This window comes from Trachinotus anak, unplaced genomic scaffold (genome assembly GCF_046630095.1).
Source record: "Trachinotus anak isolate AG129_WGS33_773 ecotype Australia unplaced genomic scaffold, CSIRO_AGI_Tana_v1 ptg000004l, whole genome shotgun sequence".
Classification (NCBI taxonomy): Eukaryota; Metazoa; Chordata; class Actinopteri; order Carangiformes; family Carangidae; genus Trachinotus; species Trachinotus anak.
In genome coordinates, this window is record NW_027273855.1 from 11,020,208 (window position 1) to 11,040,304 (window position 20,097).

At 39.8% G+C, this 20,097-nt stretch overlaps 1 protein-coding gene across 2 annotated transcripts in view; it reads right to left on the bottom strand.

The window, feature by feature from the left end:
* The window catches only part of LOC139620385 (TOX high mobility group box family member 2-like), a 77,593-nt gene continuing 57,496 nt past the window's right edge, over positions 1-20,097 (bottom strand). For both annotated transcript variants that reach the window (XM_071475839.1, XM_071475840.1), the window contains 5 exons: positions 8,000-8,230; positions 5,486-5,566; positions 3,387-3,785; positions 2,624-2,763; positions 1-1,719 (listed from right to left, as the gene is read on the bottom strand). In XM_071475839.1, coding sequence (XP_071331940.1) covers positions 1,677-1,719; positions 2,624-2,763; positions 3,387-3,785; positions 5,486-5,566; positions 8,000-8,230 — 894 coding nt within the window. In that variant the 3' untranslated portion in view covers positions 1-1,676. The remainder of the gene's footprint in view (positions 1,720-2,623; positions 2,764-3,386; positions 3,786-5,485; positions 5,567-7,999; positions 8,231-20,097) is intronic.

The window sequence follows — 20,097 nt, forward strand, 5'->3', positions numbered from 1 at the left end:
TCCACTTCTCCACTTTAAACATTTTATTACAGACAAAAGAAAACAAAAGAAGTATCTGTGACACAAAATGAATCTAATGCTGGTACACTGGTATTGCACCAACAACAATTTCTGAAAAAATATTTATTATTCTAATAATCAGTTGTTTGAGCAATAATAATAATAATAATAATAATAATAATAATAATAATAATAATAATAATGCACCCTGATGAAATTAAGCCAAAATGTTACTTCATATCATTCATAAATAGATGTGAAACCTGCAACCAAATTAAATAGAATGACCATATCATAAAACATGATATTCAACAAAACAAAATGGGTTCTTTTATCACTGGCTTTACAACTTAAAGAAGTACATTTGGCAGGTTTATACACAAAAAAAAATAAAAAAATATCTACCCCCATCACCGTTCCTCTGAAACGCAAGTCCTGCTACAGTGAAAAAACAAAATATCTTAAGAGTTTTTTTCTTCACAAAAAATGATAAAGATGAGTTCAACACAATTCTAAAACACCTAATAAAACTAGTCAAAAACTTTAAAACCCACTGTTATGTTTTTTTTTTCTTTAGTAACATTTCACATTTAGCAACTTTTTTTTTATTCACCTGTACAAGTGGTGTGAGGACTAAGGGATGGTGGGTGGGGTTACAGGTGGGGAGGGGCGGTCCTTATTGACCAGGAGGAGGAGGAGCTAAAAGGAGAGGTTTCAATCTTTGACCTCTACAGTTTTGTAACGTCCTGAGGCCATGGGTAGAGAGTGACACCCTCTATCAGAGCTCCACCACTTTAAGGAGGAAATGGAGCATTTTTCAGTCCTTGCATTTCTCTCTCGTTTGGAGAGAAACGAGACCAGTGAACACAGTTTCAACACAAGTTTTAGTGTGTGTATTCCCTCACTGAATCCGCCTGCACAAAAATCACAAAAGCAAACAAAAAGAATGTTTAACAAAAAAAAAAAAAAAAAGAAAAAAAAAATGAAAGCAAGGGACTGCAGCTAAATACACACATAAGAGGGATCCATTTTGGTGATATTTACAATCACTCTGTGACAAATAAAGGAAATGAGGGAGTCCTTTACTAGGGGCAAGGATGATTTACAAATGTCTTATGTGTTTGCAACTATCTTCATTAAAATGTAACTTTGCTTTTACTCAGTCAGGGTGCTTCAATCTATCCTGAAGTATATCCACCCCTGCTGAGGTGACTATATCTTAGTTTCTTGCATTAGCTTTTCTACCCAAGACCGCTACACTTTGAGTATGCTTAGAGCATTTCATCTCCCCAATGAGGGCAGTCCATGGCAAACACAGAGTAATGGAGTGAAGAGGAAAAAAAAAAGCATCTTTAAAAAATTCAAAACAAGATGAGAAGACGTTTTCTTTTGGTCTTCATTTCCAGTATGTTGGCATGAGCTTAAAGCTCACTGCCCCGCAAAAAAATGGAAAGTTCACTGATAAGGAAAAAAAAAAAGCAAGACAAGTGCCTCAGGCTTCTGGCCGATCTAAGTGCTTGGCAAATAGGTGAAGTTACTGTAGCAGTCTTTGGGATTTTCAAAATCCATCAGAAAAAAAAACGAAAAACAAAAATGACGTTGAAGCAGATACATCAATGACGTTGTTGTTATGTTGGAAAGCTCCCTGGAGTCTGACATTTGGAGGTCTTTCAACTTCAAGTGAGGTAGAGAGGCTTGTCCCGGGCTCCCATGCCACTGCTGGGGAAGAAGAAAAATATATTAATGTATATCTGAATATATGGATACATGTGAACACAATGATATTCTGACTACATGTATTTCTGTATTCCACCAACAAATCCCTGTGAGACTATGAAATCTTTTTCAAGGAAGGCCTGGCTCCAAAACATAAAAGCTGCTGACAGACAACATGCATCAATAAGCATGAAGACAAATACAAAAGTCAAAATTTGCAGATCACTTGGTACTTGAAATGTCAAATACAAAGTCTGCTCTCCAGTTATCTTTACTGGCACTCTGGAAACAATTCAGTATCCTCCAAAACACCAAACTACAATGATCTGACACTGAGGGAGAGGGTTTAAGCAAAGGCTCAGTCTACTTCAAAGAGCGTCAAACATGATTTGACCCAGGCGTGATCCTATTTGACATACAGATGAATCAGCTCTAAATACAGGAGATACTGACTTTCAGCTCTGTTGCCTCTTGGAATAGCAACACCAGGTTTCAGGTGTGAGACAAAACAATGTTTCTCTTGTACCCGCTTGAATAGCTTGATTCAATAAGGCAATGTATGCTAAGATAAACACAGAGAAACTTAATTGGATGTCACACTTTTTCCAAGCACGGTAATAGCATTGTTCTACTGCTGCATTACTCATTTCAATTTCAAGGAGATGCTTTGCTTCAGCAGGGAAATTGCCGTTTATGATTAATACAGTCTGAGTGTCTGAGTATGAGAGTGAAGTGGTTTAGGGCAGCTCATTTGGAAAATAAGTAACTGTCAGACAACTACTCAACAATGAAGCATCCTAGATAACATTTAGTTTTCACCATCTTTCTGTGGTTAATTTCTTCTTGTTGCGTTCTATCGAACAATATCCACCATGACACATTCTGGTGAGTAATGTGATGAGCTCACCCGCAGTGGTTGGGTCCACAGTCCCTGTTGCAGTACTCACTGTCCCAGTCAGGGTTCTGGCCGTGCACTGGGTTAGGGGCTCCCGGAGACTGTGAGCCCCCGACACTGTTCTGGTAATCAGCCTGAATGTGGGAGAATCCCTGTAGAGGAGACGAGAGAGGAGAAGAGGTTATATATCGTCGTAGCTTTGTGATGGCCAGACATTAGAGTTTGCTGAGCCATGATACTGTATGAGGCCAAATGTGTCAGTGGTCTTTATCAGTTGCTACTGAGAGTGGGAAACAGGGATAGCACCTTTTTCTCTCCTCATTTACTCTCATTGCTTGGTTAAAATGGATCTCAAGATCACACTTCTCACACTGACTTCTCCACCCCCTGTTGGACTGGAGACATTATAGTCTCAGAGAGAAGGGAGAAGATAGTTGGTTTGCCACTACAAGGGTGAAAAAAAACCAAAACAAAACTGTCATAAAAAAAGCATATATATATATATATATATATATATATATATATATATCCTTATTATATGCTAAAATAAGGATTTAGGCCTGTTATAACCTTTACAATGAGAGTGAATTGAGAATTTTCCCATTTGTAAAATAGCAGCAAGTGATGAAAACAACAGACAATATTTAAATTCAAACTTCTATGAAATATCAACAACACATTTAAAAAAAACATTAATGGAATTACAGGTGATAATGTCTGCAAAGTGGTTGTGTTGTTTCTGTATTTTAGAGATTTTAAGAGTGCATAGACCAACCTGTTGGCTGAGAGGAGGGGAATGCAGAGGTGCCTGGAGCCCCATTTGGTGTGAGATGATTGGCTGTGACTGCTGCATGCGGATTGGCTGGTTGAGCAGAGAGCTCTGATGCAGGGAGAGCTGGGCATGGGGGTGCAGAGGCGGGCTAATCTGGAAGGGAGCTGGGGGAGAGGCACTCATGCTGGGCGGCAGCATCTGGGATTGGCTGAGGGTCTGGGCCAGGGTGTGACGGGGCGGCCCAGCGTAGCTCTGGAGGTCTGACAGGGGGAAGGAGCCTGGTGGGCCCAGGTAGGGCGAGGAGGGCTGGGGGGGCACACTGTACAGGGGCTGCTTGGGGGGAAGCAGGTGGGAGGGCTGGCTGGTCTGCTGGGCACTTTTTGGTTCAGGGTCATTGTATGTCTGTGATGAAAAATGCATCATTTTAATCTGCAACCTGAAACCATCACAACAACTCATTTATCATCATTCATCAAGCTCTGATCACAACACATCTCCTCTCTCATTTTTGTAATAGCAGCATCCATTACACTTAAGACAAAACCTCAGCCCTTTGTCATGTATCTGTCTGCATGATTTGTCAACCTGGGTTTAATTATATAGCTGAAAACTACAGGGAACTACTTTCCTTCTTTATTTTCAGGTGGACTCACAAACAAGGATTTAAAGGAACAGTTTGGGAAATATGCTTGCTGAATTTTTAGCTGAGGGTTAGATGGAAAGAGTGACAGAACCAGGCTTGCTTGTCCCCCATTTCCAGTCTTTATTTTTGCTAAACTTAGTTTAGGAAATTAATCTAAACATTGTGATCCTCTTCAAGGTTTGATTCTGCCCACATTCTGGTCCACTGGCTCACAGCAGGTGTGACTGTCCAATACAGTTTCAACAGGAGAGTTGACAATCAAACCTCCCAACAGCAAATCTCTTTCAGCATATTGATGATCACTATGTAATGAGACTATATATATTTAATTTTCAGTTCATCATTTGCCTGACTGCTTCCACTATTCATTTTGCACCACTTCATGTAGACAGGCTGGGGGAAACAGGCTTGAGGTTGAAGTTGCAGTGCTTTAAAAGAAAACACCCAAATCATCCAAACTTGACTTTTGTCATTGTGGACAGTATCACTCTGAGCAGGTGCAGCATCCACAAAATACCCCACCTCAAACTCCGCCCTGCCCCACCTTCTCCAGGCTTCTATGATGAACTGTCAGATTGCTCATCTCCAGCCATCAGTGTTGATTAGAAGGTAATGGAGCCCATTTGTATGAATAGAGCTGAGGCTGAGGTAATGATCAATAGACACCTTGACAGATAGATGGGAAAAGCCGAGGGACACACACACACACACACACACACACACAGACACGCACACACAGACACGCACATACATACACGTATGCAGGACCCCAGGCAGAGAAATGAGGCTGTTTGCCTGCAGAACAAATGGAATGACAAAAGGAATCTTCCCCACACTACATTGTGTGTTGTTAATGTAAGACGGCACTAAACAATGCAATCCACAGCCCTCCTCCTTGCTTTTCTGTATTCTCTGTGCTACTATGCTGGTGTATACAAAGCACCATCATTCACTGGCCAAAAAAGGATGTCATGGATCTGAATTAGCAGGAAGGTGTCCAGGATGGAAACAGCAGAGCAAAGCCAATGATTGTTTGATTTGGTTGTACTTTCTATTGTAGATGATGGGATGGAGGAAACTGATGATCTATTGCGTAAGGACACAATAGATCTTCTGTTCTTTGTGTTTTCTTAAGTTACATATAAAACAGTATTACACCTCATAACATACATGGCACATGAGAGATAATTTCCTATCCTCCATCTCTCATAGATGTTATGGCCATATGCTTGTGTGTTCTGATTGGCTGACCCCTCCCCCAACCCTCCATCACCATACCAACTACAATCCCCAACCCCCAACATCTGTAACCTATGGAAATCAGGTATTATTGTTCCAAATATGGCCACCACCACCAACATCACCTTGTCCCACGGAAGCCCCACCCAGCCTATTAGCCGGGATTTTCCATTCAATCTCTCATCAGTCTTAGCCAGGGCCTGTGTGTTATAAGTGTTACCTTGGAAACCAGGCTGGCTCGGTACGCGGCCAAGGCTTTCAGGTACTCTTTCTTAGCTGCCTCGGTTTTCCTCTTGTACGCCTGTGAAGGAAAAAAAAAAAAATCAAAACAAGAAGCTTCGGGTGAGAGGAGAGGTTGACATGCTCATAAATGTGCAGATGCACATCTCTCAATATGCTTTTTAAAATTTTTTTTATTTTTTTTTTATCTCAGTCTAACACTTTCTTAAACACATTCTGCAAACACACATGTGCACTCACACACAAATGTCCTTAATGTTTCCCTTTCCATCAGAGCCAATGGTACAGAACACCTCTATTTCCTCATCACGGCACTAATACTCTCTCATCTCAATGTGTCTCCCTCTGTTGTAGCAACACATCATTTCCATTCCAATCCACCTAGAGAAATGAACTGGAACTTCTCTCTCTCTCTCCTCCCTCCACCTCCTTTAGCTCCACAATAACACTCCTATCAGCATACTGACATTAGTGATACACCAGAATGGTTGTTGTCATTTGGTACATTAGGATGCGCTCCCTGCCGGTGTATGAGTTTTGTTTGAAACTGTCCTCCATATTTTCAGTGATGTACAAACTTCTGATATCATACAACTACAGTAAACGCTGCGGCTGTGTTTGAATTATGTGATTGCATAAAGAATGTGGGTTTATGATTGCATATGGATATCTGCATGTGTGTATTTGCACGTATGTATTTCTTAGTCTGTGAGACACATGTGGAAATTTGAGTGTGTCTGTGTAGGATGTGGCAGTGTCTGAAATAGGGCTATTAACTATGAGGGCTACTGGCAATCATGTCTATTATACAAAACAAAAAGTAAAAAAAAATATTCATGCTTTTTTTGGTATTGGTATGGCCAAATCAGTACTTTTTCTATGAGAAATATTTTTCTACCCAAGACCGCAAGGATTGAACAACTTTACATTAATAAAATATTGTAAAAGTGACAAAATTTTGATTCAAATCAGGAAGTATCTTCTCAAAGAATAAGTAAATACAGTTTGAGTTTAATCAGAAATCCAGTGTTTTTGCTTGTGTGTGCTTGATGCAAATGCTACAGCGCTGAAGCTCTACAACAAGAACTGAAAAATATGCAGTGCTGCTTTTAAATGCACAGTATGGACAGGAAGATGTCTTTACACAGTATACTTTCTTAAAAGTAATCCTTGCTCATCCCAAGAGAAGTGCTAAGCACAAGGAGCTAACAGCTGTGATTTTTCTTGGTGATGAATACCCATAAGGCAAAACATCATGATCTCCTATAACTCCGTCATCATTAGCATTTCCTAACATTACTGCCGAGCTGGAGATGACATTAAATAGCAACAAAAACAATAGATTGTTCCTCTTGGATAGCTGCGATGCCCTTCAGCTAAATCCAAGGACGAGACGATAGTAGAAGGGGTGGGGGGGTGGAGGGGGGGGGGTCACTAATTCTGTATTCTAGGCAGGATCAAAATAGCAGGCGAGAGATATAAATAAAGAGAGTGGAAATGAGAACTTCACACATCCCTGCTTGTCAGAGGCCCAATGAAGATGCATGGTGTGGAGGCATCAGCTATGGAGGGACACAGGAGGTGTGGACTGTACCTGGGCCTGGAGCTTTGTGGGAGTTTTTTTCTTTTTTTTGACAAATAAGATGATTTTCACTCTTTCCGCTACATTTTTAGAAAACTCTTTCTAGTTTTGATGGACACTGCAGTGCTAAAAAAACTCAGAGGATGCCTACGTTTTGTGTCAGTTGGAAACAAGTAGAGCTACAAGCGAGGGTTTGTGTGTCTGCATGTGTATTCACATCTGATTATTTGCTCTTGCAGCAGAGGGGTAAGAGTGTATTTACCCACTGCATAACATATCAGTCCTCGACTCCTGAAATTTCCCCAGGTGTGTTTATATTTTTCCCATATTGACCATTTCTTGCCTCTAAAACACCCAACTTTGTTAGTCTCAGTGTGTTTTACAGCTATTGTTGCACAGAATACTCCCCCACCCTTTCCCTCCTTCCTTTCGCTAGAATTAAATTTAGAAAGAAAATCATTTTAATGAGAGTCAGGGGAGTGGGGATAAACGGATGGATTATCTTTAGAAAGAGAAGAACTAGCTCATTAAGGTGAGCTGTATCTCACAGCAATGTTCTGGTAATTACACAGCACATAATGCCAATGAAAGGCAGCTTGCCTGCTGCAGCACACATGCCATCTACTGGTGGGAACAAAATGTGTCTGTACTGTATGGGTGGGTGTTTGTGCCAATGTACTGTTTGTGCATATGTGTTTGTTCCTTTGTGCGGCCAATGCCATCTGTATTAGTATAGAACATATATGTAAAGGTTTATGTACAGTGCTTTATTTTTGAACATTTGTGCAAAAATGTGTCACATTCATCGATTGTTTTCAACTACTCTGCAACAATTCTCACAGCATCTGTTAAAAATTCCTGTAAGCTTCCCTGCTTATTGTTTCACATCTTCCAGACCAGGATATTTTGTACCTGCTTCTGTTCCTCTCCTAGGCTGTCCCACATGGAGGCCACAATCTTGGAGACATCCCCGAAGGTGGCATTGGGGTTCTGGCCCTTGATGGCCGCCTGGGTGTCTCTGAAGAAGAGCGCGTACGCCGACACAGGTTTCTGTGGCTCATTGGGGTCCTTCTTCTTCTTCTTCTTTTGAGGTTTGGGTTTGGGCTTCATCATTTCTGCTGAGGGCCGCTTCTCACTGCTTATCTAAAGGGCAGAAAGAGAGATGGAGAAGGTGAGAGAGAAAAAGACATTGCTGGTCATAAATCAGTTGATGAATTTTGGTGCTACAGCAAGAAGCCTGAGGAGTTCTTCAGTGTGCAGTATATTTATATGAATGATATACAGAATGCATAAAATACTCAAAATTTTTGTGAGGTTAATATGTATAATATATAATATAATATATAAAAAAAACCCATAGCATTAACCACTGTGCATGTGACGGGCAACATCAATAAAATAGGCAAACAGAACATTCAAAGGACGCTGGAGAGAGGGTGAGAGCAGCAGAGTTCTGCGAAGAGCAGCCACAGCTTGTTCTGAGAAGAGAAAACAGATCAATTTACAGACATGGGTGAATGAAGACTAACAGGACGTCAGTAGGGGGCTAGAGAGGTGTGGTTCAGGAGAAACTGGCCAAACATGGGTTAGGGGGTAGAGAATCCTGAGCCAATTAAAATCTCTTTGGTAGCAGTTTCACTCGATTTCACATTTGTCCTATTTTTTTCAGATTTTCTTTCGATCTTTATTTAGTCTCTTTCATTTAGATCACAAAGAATTCAGTTCCACTTTCTGAGAGAACCATAAAAGAAGGGTTAAATCCATATTTTTCATAGGGTGTACTCATTTGGTTTGTCAACAACAACACACTGCAACCTCACTACATTTGCAGGAGGCAAAAACTGCTCACATCTCTACGATGTACTCGATCCAATACACATGAATACATTTTCATTTTGCGTGCAGGGCTTTGACGGGGAGTCAAATCCAGGTCACCTGATCCTGGTTGTGATTCTATATGGAAATTGCCTTCTTTGCTGAGGAGAGAACACATCAAACACAGGAGAAAGAGGGAGAGGAAGGGAGTGGAGAGTGAGAGAGAGAGAGAGAGATAAGGGCAAAGAGAGGTAAGAGGTGCAGCTGAGGGAGGACGGCGAGGAAGATGTGATGGCTTGATGTTGCCATTAGTTTCAGTGGAACATCAGTTAACCTGATTTCTTGGTTGCTATAAAGGCAGGAAAAAACAATCCAATTTCCATCCATATAATAGAAGAGATAATGACATACTGAATATGTAATGATATACACCAGTATTATGTGAAATGAAGGATATTTATGTGGCCTATTTATGGTTGAGGAGTTATGGAGAGTTACCTAAATGTTGTAATGGGCTTTGAGTGAAGTGAGAGTGAACCTCCTTCTTTTTTTATTGGCAAAGAAAGCTCATCTCCAAGGTCAAGTTCCTATTTCATCAGGTTGCATTTTAGAAATTTTAAACAGCCTTGAATGTTCTCTTTCATAATCCACTGATCCTGGGTTTCAGTGTTAAAACTCAGCAGGGGGGAGAACAAACCATGAAAAAGATTTGTCCCTGCGTGAGTATCAAAAAGCAACTTGAGGACATTTAAAGACATTCACACCCATCTAATGCATACTTATCACAGGATTAAGCAACAGACATGTTTTCCCCTTTAACTGTCAATTGGAAAACAGGAAATGACTGCCTTTGAAAATTGCATTGTTTCAGCTAAGCATTTGCCAAACAACACACTGTATTCCACACAGCATGAAATTAACTAATCAAAATTCAAGGTCCAGGAGCACATTTGGCAGCTAAAGAAAAACTTCAAAATGGCTTTTGTGGTGTGCGGAAATGAATGAATGTTCCCATTCAGGGTGATGTGAAAGTATTGCTTGTCTATTTCACAGCTTACAGGTAATATTCTTTTTTTTGTGTGTGTGTGAGTATGCCTGGTTTCATTAAAAAATAATCATCCCTCACTTTTAGGCAATGAGGCAGAAGACAGGCATTTGAAACGACATCTGTTCCACCCAAGCCTTTGAAGTGAAAATAGAATAAACTGAAGGTAGAGCTAATGGAATGACAAAATAGAAAAAAAAGAAGGCTAAATAATCTCCAGGAAAATTCACATGTATTCATACAGAGAAAAGAGTGATGACACACAACAGCTCGCAGCAGCATGCAATCAACCAGGAGAACAAGGGGCATATTTTTCATTTCTTTCTTTATTTTCCCCTCATATTGTACGAGAATCATGTTAGTGAACTTATACAGTGGAAGGCTGACAGAGGAAGATAAAATATCAATGAAACTGAAAGACTGAAAAGAATAAAGATGGCTCAACATATCTCGGATGAGAGAACAACAAAACAGAACTCCTCTCACTGTGTGATTTTCCTTCAATACCACTGCTACAGGAAAAAAAAAAATCCTTACTTAGACACATTATCAATCTGTGAGTTTTAATTTTGTTCTCATTTGCTGGCTGTCTCTTTCATCTACATCTATTTTTGACACTTGTTTCCAACATTTCACAGAACACCTTTCGAAAAAAAGAGCAGGTGTTAACTTCACTGCAAAAAGACCCACCCAAGATAGTCATAATGTCTTATTTTAGGATGATTAATTCTTTTTTCTTATTTCATAAAATCTTGCCAAGCACCATTTTGCACTGCTGTCACACTCATATCCCAAACATCTATTAAGAGAAAACTACTCTGTTTATTTTAAGAAGCAGACCAGTGTTAAGTATCGGAATGGTGGGACATCTTCACTGCAAAAATGATTTACAGTATCTACAGGGAAGTGTAATAATTTTAGCATTATTCACAGTTCAAAGACAAATAAACAAACACTTTATCTTGAAATTTTCTCTTGAAGATTCACTGCTTATATCAAGTCTTTTAGAACTAGTTTGAAGGTCAAATGTTGGTTTATAGTATCCTGATTTTCAATTTAGTTTCAGTTTGCAGGAGGTGATTTTTATCAGTGGTTTGTTTAGTTTTCGTGACCAGTTCATACCAGATATCAGATGTTGGCTATTATGTATGAAATTACCCAAACATTGGAACCAGTGGTTGCTTTTGTTTCTTCCCCTTCCCCTTAATCACAAACATTTTCATCAGTGTAGTTTTACTTGCTGGCTTTACAAATCATTGATGGTCTACGCATCCATTATATAATATCAAGCTTATTCTCTTTGGTTTGCTCATGCAGGTGCAGAGAACAGTAATGATTATGACAGCTGTTGTTGTCAGTATGAGGAAAAGAGAGTCACATCCCTTATTCATAACACAGCTTCTTGTGGCTGCACTGCATTCTGGTCCATTTTCTGATACTGTCAGTGGAGAGATTGGTATCTTGTCCTCTTCTACGATACATTTCTCCCTGTGTGACTGTCAATGCAAAATGGTAAGTCTGTTAAGTAGCTCTTTTGCTATGATGTGCTGACATTGGATCCTGATGTTTACCTTTTGCATTTTGGACTGTTGGACATTTATCTCCTGTCCTGCAGCTTCATTGCTTATTTCAATTTTCTACCAATTTGAAATGCCCAGTTCCCTGTGCACTGGGAGGTTCGGGCTACACTCCCCCCAAAACCCAACCTCTGTTAATCTGGAAGTGTCTCTTGTTCACGGAGGAAAAAGGCCCATTGCCTAATTGATATTCACTATCGCAGTTATAATACTGAGTCTCAGATGACGAAGGAGATACTGTGTTAATACAGTAACATAAACTACAGTGGTGCAGAGGTCTCCTGCTTTGGGTCCTACCTTCTCAACTATTTAGATGGTTAACCAACACCACACAAACTGTCAGATTCTTCACTGGGTGACTGTTGGAAAAACTTCAAAACTAATGTTGATACAATACCTGAATTTTGGTACTGAGACCAAAACATTATCACAATATTTTTCACTTAACCCAAAAAAAAAAAAAAAAATAACAAAACAAAACAAAAATCTCCACTTTGTCAAAACACAAGCAGCTGTAAAAAGGACTGTGCCTAAGAGACAAAATTCTGTACTTGAGAGTTTTCAGTGCTTGGTGCTACAAACACATTTTGGTCTTAAACCAAAAAAAGCCTTTAGGGTCAATAACTAGCCTTAGCCATGATGCGACCTGAGGATATAAAACTGATTTTCTCCACAAAAGAGGACACATTGCCCATTTACAAAGCAGATTGACACTGACACTGTACATCTTTAAAGACTGCAATGCAGACAGACTGCCAAAAACAGCACATGGCTGTTGCTTTGTAAGACCAGCATGTCCTGTACAACACAATAGACTCTAAATAAATTTTGTACGCAGTTTTTTGGGTTTACTAGATAAAGACTGAACCGTAGTGTCAGCCTTAGCTTGCTCATCTCATCAGCGTTTCTCTTGTTAGGGAGAGAGAGAGAGACAGACAGAGAGAGAGAGAGAGAGAGAGAGAGAGAGAGAGAGAGAGAGATAGTGGGGAGGGAGTCAGTGTAATTTTGAATGGACAGCACTGCACTGACAAGACAAGATTAGAATTGACAGCCTGATAACTGCGTCACTATCAAAACAGCAGAGAAAGAGAGAAATAGGAGGGGGTGAGAGAGGAGAGTGAGACAAGAGTGGAGAGAGTGAGATGCAGAGGAAAAGAGAAAGAGAGAGCTGATGTTAAGAGAGCAGATAAAAGGAGAAGGGGGGGTGGAGTGATGTAGAGAGATGCAGGGACGCAGAGACCGGCAATGGTATGGCACTGTGTGAAAGTGTTCATCCAATCACAGCCAACTGCATATATGCATCATCATCATCATCATCATCATCATCGGCATCATCATCATCATCATCTTCATATACACTGAACAGTAAAGTGAAGAGTACTGCGTGGTGCATCAGTTTCAAAAGGCCATGAAAACAAACAAACTACTCCGAGGTGATGCACAGATACACTTTCTCTTTACAGTGATGGTCATTACACCAAAACATGATGCACATACTGAACGCAGCACTACATTAAATCTGAATGCCACCCACTTCCAAAGTCTATACACATTGTTACATGGATTTCAAGCCAAAAAGCTGTAAAATGTGAAAACACACACACACACACACACACACACACACACACACACACACACACACACACACATACTTGTACTTCTATCTTTGTGAGGACACTCATTGACATAATGCATTCCTTAGCCCCTTACCCTAACCTTAACCATCACACCTGAGTGCCTAACCCTGACCCTGACCCTAACCTTAACCTAAACCTAATTCTAACCTTAACTCTAAAACCAAGTCTTAACCCTCAAAATGTAATTTTAAGGTGTCTCAAAAAGTGAGGACCGGCCAAAATGTCCTCACTTTCCCAAAATGTCCTCACTCTGTTAGTAAAATACTTTTTTTGGTCCTTACTATGTCGCAAGTACAAGTACACACACACACACACACACACACACACACACACACACACACACACACAGAATACTAGCTTTCAGTTATTATACAGTTTGTATTAGTGTATAAGCATCAACATAGAAAACCCATTTTCACATGCTATTTATTGCAGGAAAATCTTGTGTGAACATATACCTGCCTTTAGGATGGGCTAAAGCACAAGCACTATGAAAGAGGCTCTTTAAAACAGCAGTTCAACAACATCAATCAAAGACTTGTAGTGAAATAATATACCTAATAAAAGCACATTTAACTAGGAGGTTTTTCCATAATGAGATCACATTTCACATAGTTTTTCTCAATTCTGTAGTGGTAAATTATTGTCTAAAGAACAAACTTTTCAGAGGCATGAAAGGAGCTTATGACATATGTTTGAATCCCAAAATACTACTATTACAACCATGATGCAATATGATGATCCGTAAATGGATGAAATCTCAATGTACGGCTCACTGTAGAGTACAGCTGAGTGTTTATTACAAGGGACTGATTTTGCACACAGCATACATAACGTTTGCTGAACAGTGACCACTGTGTTGACAGTTGCCAATTTCAGAATAATAGCAGATTTAATTTCCTTTTTTCCCATGATTGTCTTGAATCAATTGCTTTACGAAAATCAACATTTGGCAACTTGACTGCTGAAGTTGCCAAATGTTGAACATGCTGAAGTGTAGTTTACATTAGCTAACTTTAGCCAGCTTAAGCTTTTGGTCTTATCAGACCAAGTGGATTGTAGCATAAACTTAAACTTAACCGAAGAGCAAAATCGTGTGTTTTTTTGGTCATCCATAAACCTGCAATAACTGTGCGTGATTGATTTTTTGGCCACTTGGATGCAGCAGAGGGAAGCTGTAATCACAATGACATATTGTGGCCTTATAATGTTGATATGTTATATGCTAGAACATTAGGTTTCATTTGGTGTCGTGCTCGTATCCATCATGATGACATTAACTCCAATATTTCCTTTCCTTTTCCCTTTGTTTTGCTTTTCACCAAATCCTAAGAAGAGTATCTGGCTCTTCAGATGCTAAATGCTCCTATGTTCACAAACAGGTCGCTAACTTTGTCTATGTGCTGTTTGGTGCTGAGAAGGAGGTGTATAGTGGGCTGTTAGATCTTTTAACTGTCTGCTGTGGCTGAAAATAACATTGATGAGAACAGCCAGAGTGAACCAAGACAGTAAGGCTGGGGACCGGAAAACCAAAGTAATGGCTGGAGGACGCTAATACTCAGTCGGTTTGTCATGAGTGACCACCTTCACATTGTTAAAATAAAAAATGTTGATTATAGCTGCTTTGCACCAACATAAGTCAAAAATATAAATGGATCTTACCCTGGTGAAAAAATCAAGCGCTCAATCTAACTAAGGCACGTAATGTTCAGGTGTTTTGCTGGTATATATAAATATTATCTCATGATATCACTGATATTAAAAAATGTATATGTGTTACAATGGAACATATCTCTTTAACAGTACAATCACCAGCCTCTCCACACCAGCATACTGGAAAGAAGCAGAGCTTAGTGCAGCTGTTACAGACTGTAAGCCTTTGTGGGTTTATAAATAGATAAATGGCCATGGTTGGAGTAGCAGCAGTGAGAATAATGTAATTTCAAGATGCCATATATAATTTTTCTGCAATTTCCCCCCCCCAGCTGTAATTCACAGCCTTAAGGAAAAAAGTGGGTTCCTAAGGGTTGTGTAGTGCAACAAAAATATCAGAAGATGAAGTTATCGTAGCACACGTCTTTCATGAGTGGCTACAAAATCAGCTGGTTTAAAAATGTAAGAGCTTGTTTTGTCAGCTGAATCATCTATCCAGTTGTTAGCTGCAGCTCGCAAAGATGCATGCAGCACAGGCATGTATGATGAATGATAAATCCTATCCAAAGTTATTCCAGACATCATTATGTATTTAAAATACATTACAACATGATGTCAGTCTTTTCTACTTGACTGTATGATCTGATAGTTTTGGTGCAGAAGAGAACTGTAGCTGAGGGAGTAGGTTCTGAGAAAAAGGAAGCAAGTCGTTGTTAAGTTACTATAATTGGAGTAGGAATCATGAAGGCTTATATTTTGTTTTTTATTACATGCATTTAGTCGTTATTTAAATATCGGTTTCAGCTAGCGCTTCAAAGTGCACCTGTATGTAATGCTGTCAGGATTGTTGCCTTACAGAAAGTTGGCAGGGAGGATGAGAATGTAAACAAAGCTGTTTGAAATCTAAATGATTTAGCCTTCTCTACAGTAAGACTGCCTGTCGCTACCATAAATGGAATCCAAAATACAAGACGGTTGTTAAAATAGTTTCTTACATCCTGTTTGAATATTATACAATGTGTGATTGTCAACTTTGGCTAAAAGGTTCTATAAATTCTTCATATCTTGGACTACCTATCAATTACTTTACAGTCACCCCTATGTTAGTCTTGTGTTTGTATATCCCCATCATTTAGTTCACCATGAAAGCTTGATGGGTTGAAATATGTCTTAAAATATATACCGTGCCCTCCTCATCTGGAAACTATTACAGCTCCATGTCAGACTGCCCATCTGTAAGCAATGAGCGAGACTGCATGTCAAAGCCGCCGCACAGATCTCTGAGTAGAACCAGGCACGTGCCCAGAGAGCAGCACTCATCTAATAAAAAAATACAGCCCGGCCCAAACAATAATGAACCGGAAGTGCCGATTCATGGTCGTGATCTAAAAGACATTAAAGGACATCAGTGGGAACTGTATAGACCTGATCCATAAAGAACCCATTATGAAATTTGTATCCAGTTTTGGTACAATGCCACTACAAATATACAAGGTCTTTATGATGTGGGGTACTTTGTTCGTGTTTTCAGACATGCAGGGCTGCAGTACAGAGCTTGCAATGTGGATTTTATTTAAACCAATATTCCCAATGCAGATATTTTAATTCAAACTCAAGTCCACAGCCATAGCTGAACTAAGCTGCATGATTTATCTGACTCTGGAAAATGACTGACAGCTGTGAGGAGCTCCTCCCCACAAGCTTTGCCTAACAGCACTGGACCTACTTAATCAGCCTAAATTGCAAAGTCGAGGCCCTTGTATTTGGTAATGTGGTGAAAACAGTGGCAAGTGAGAGCTAATTAGATTAACGGTAGTTTAACGAGCTGTTGGAGGGGCCCCCACAGATTGGATTTTAATAAATAGTGGCAAAAGCATCTGCTATGCACTTCCTGGCTCTGCTGGCATCCTAATTGGCCCCAGTGGGTTGCTGTAGCTCAGTACTACACAGTGCAATTTGAAAGGGAAAAAAAGGCAAAATGCTTATCTTCAGTACAGGTAAGTCTGGGAAACGAAAGAAAAAAATCATGATTGTAAGGCTTCACGGGCAAGGCTTAATCAACATTAATACAACACTAATATGATTTCTAAGACTTTTATCACCACAGAACATCCACAAAATGCCCACAAACCAGAAGGAGAGAATATCTCAACGTCCAAATAAAACAGATTTTGACATATTCATCTTTTTCTATTGTTTGTTTTCAAGATGAAATGTTCCCATGATGAGGTCTTTGTAGAGGCAGCAGCACAGAAAGGAAAAAACAATTAATCAAACATGAATGAGCGACCATAGCAGGGTTATTTCCATAGCAACAGCCCAAGGGGACAACTTGAACCCTTTAATGTGAGCTGGTGATGTCTCTTTGTAAACATCTGCGCAGCGGGGGGAGAAAGCCAATGAGAGAGCCTGGCAACAGAGGCATCACAGGGCAGCAACCTCTTGGTATCAATCGAAATTTCCATTATCTAGTGTTGAAAGGACCGAAAAGTGCTCGGAAATATTGTATTCAGGAGCATCTGAAGTTCATATGCATCTTTTTAAGTGTCCAACAACATTGAGGTGGTTTTCGGTGAAGCTCATAACTGATAAAAAAATGTTAGAAAAATGATCAGGAAAGAGTGATGTTTCAAGAAATAAGTTCCTTTTTGTGGACATTATTCACCTGCTTTTTGCTGCTTGAAAAATCGCTGTAGAATTTACATCCAAACCATTTATTTACAAACTTTATTTCTAGAAATTATTCCTCTTACATCAGGCAACAAATCACAGTCATAATCTCTCATACTCATGCCTTATGCAACCTGAAGCCAGGCTCTTTCAGCCTCCAACTGTGACCAACAGCAGGCAGTATGCAAGTACACAAACAGTACAAACAGCCATTATCAGGGGTCCCTTGTTGGCGGCCATAAAGACACTGGGCTAATTGTCATTTTGTAATTCCCAGGTAGGGGAGGGAGGGGAGGGTACTGTTGTCAAACCAATTTACTGTCTTTCCACTGATGTGATGAAAGTGAACCTCCTCAATTTCTGACGAGGATTTTAGAGGTACAAGAGCTGAAAAGAAAAAGAGAGCTGTGTGCACTGAGCTCAGAAAGTAACCTGATTGCAGTCTAAAAATGGCGAGAGCAACATAAGTATACAGTAGCAGAATGGTAAACCACAATGCTCTCAGCATAGCTCTCAGTGAAAGTGCAGAAAAAGAAAAAAAAAATCCCAAACATTTCAAAGACAACAAAGTCAGTGACAATCTTTAATGCTATAGAAAAGATATGAATAAGGACTTTTTGGCTTTCTCCCTGTTGAAACAGCTCACTGGTGACAGGGCAGAATATGGAGCCTGGCAGCACCACCGCTGGCAGGAGCTGGTATCCGTAACCTTCTTACAAACACTCTCGTCCCAAACCTCAGTGGTTCCTTGGGCGAGAGTAATGGCTTCTTTGCACTGGGCTGCACAGTGCTATTGTAGAATCACAGAGCGGTTAATTGAAACAAATGACTCTAATAATGGGACATTATCCCCACAGGCTGGCTTTGTGGTGGGCCTAATTAGCGTTGCGGTGGCGGGCGAGGAGGACGAGTCACCACGCTGATCCCTCAAAGGAGGCAGCCGAGGCCCCCCTTTTAAGTGGGCAGTACGGGATTCTCCTACTCGCAGCGTGTGAGGGGTGCCGGGCTTTTTCAAAACCAGCGTGGCAAAATGTAAACATGTTTGGTCACCCCTCAGTTCTGTCAGAGGATGAATCCCGCTCTGTTAGGCGCTGCACTGTGGCTGCTTTTCTATGCCTGCACTTCAACCCGTCCCCTTCCCAGCTAGGCCAAGAGGTTTGAGGTCACAACAGGTAAATAAATAACTATTCATATTACTGAATTTGATTATGTTTCAATGTAAGATTCATTTCTTTATTGATGAAACTGTGGATTGTTTTTTTTAATCAATGAATAATTTGGCCTACAAAATAGTGACAAATAGCCATCAAAGTTACATTTTCTGCTCTTGTTTTGCACAATGAACACTGGCCAAAAGTATCCAGTTTACAAGAGAAAAGCAGCAAATTCGTACCTTTCCTGAAGCTAGAATAAGCAAATGTTTTGCATTTTTGCATAATAAATGGGTCATAATAAATTGTTAGCAATTAATATTCTGTTTATTTATTGACTGATAAAACAACTAATCATTTTAGCAATGGTGACGATTATTGCCAACTCTTTACCCTGTTGTCCTCCTGTATGTCATCACGTTCTCACCAATGGCCCGGAACTAATATGACAACATGAGATATTGTTTTCCAGATGTATTTTGATCACTGCTGAAATCTGTTTTTGCCTTTCCTAATTGTTTACCCTTGTACATGATGATCTCAGAAAGTCAGCTGTAATGCAATGTTCAAATCTCTGTGACCAAGCTGTTTTAAATATTCATTAGTCGTAACAGTCGCCTAAGGTTATTTGAATTAGTGCCATGAATATTCATGAACTGCAATGAATGTGCATTTGTTTTTAATGCTCAATCCGTTAATACTCCTCTTCATTACTTCACTCCGAACGCTGCATAATAAGCTGCACAAAACAAAGCTTTACTTTTTTTAAAGCACTGTTCTCCTATTGTAGCCTATTTATTTCAGTTTAAACGAAACGGGAGTGCCCTACCAATTATCCCGCTGTCACTTCTCTTGACAACTACAAGACACATTGTTCGCCCCTCTTGTGGAGTGTAGCACTGAGGGGCATTTGTCTTTTTGTGAAATGAAAAGCCACAACAGAAAACATTTCTACTGTTACAAAAACTGATTTATCTGTGAATGTCACCAAGATGTCATATCTATCCCTGTGAAACGCAGCAGAGCAAGCAGGTCATATGAGATATGTCTTAAACCTTCACTGGTAAAAGAGAAAAGATTGCTGTTTCAATTTAAAAAAAAAAAAACCCACAAGTAATCCGACAGCATTGAGCATGTAAAGTCAAATCAAACTGCAAATTTTTTTTGGATAAAGTTTCAAGGCCGTTCTCATTAGATAGCAGGCAGTGCACGGGACCTGGAAAATGGTAAAGGTGTGCAACTTAGGTTACTGAGTGGATTTCATTGTGTGTACTGTATACAACAGATGATACTGTGAGCAGTTTCTTGATGTTCACCATTCTGCATCTGCATTTACAATTCTGGATATATTTCTCGTTTTTCTAACATGTTAAAAAAAAAAAAAAAAAAGATTAGTGTACAGCATCAATAGCTGTACTTTGCCCTTTTTAATGACTTGATTGGTCCTCTATCTAACTAGCCC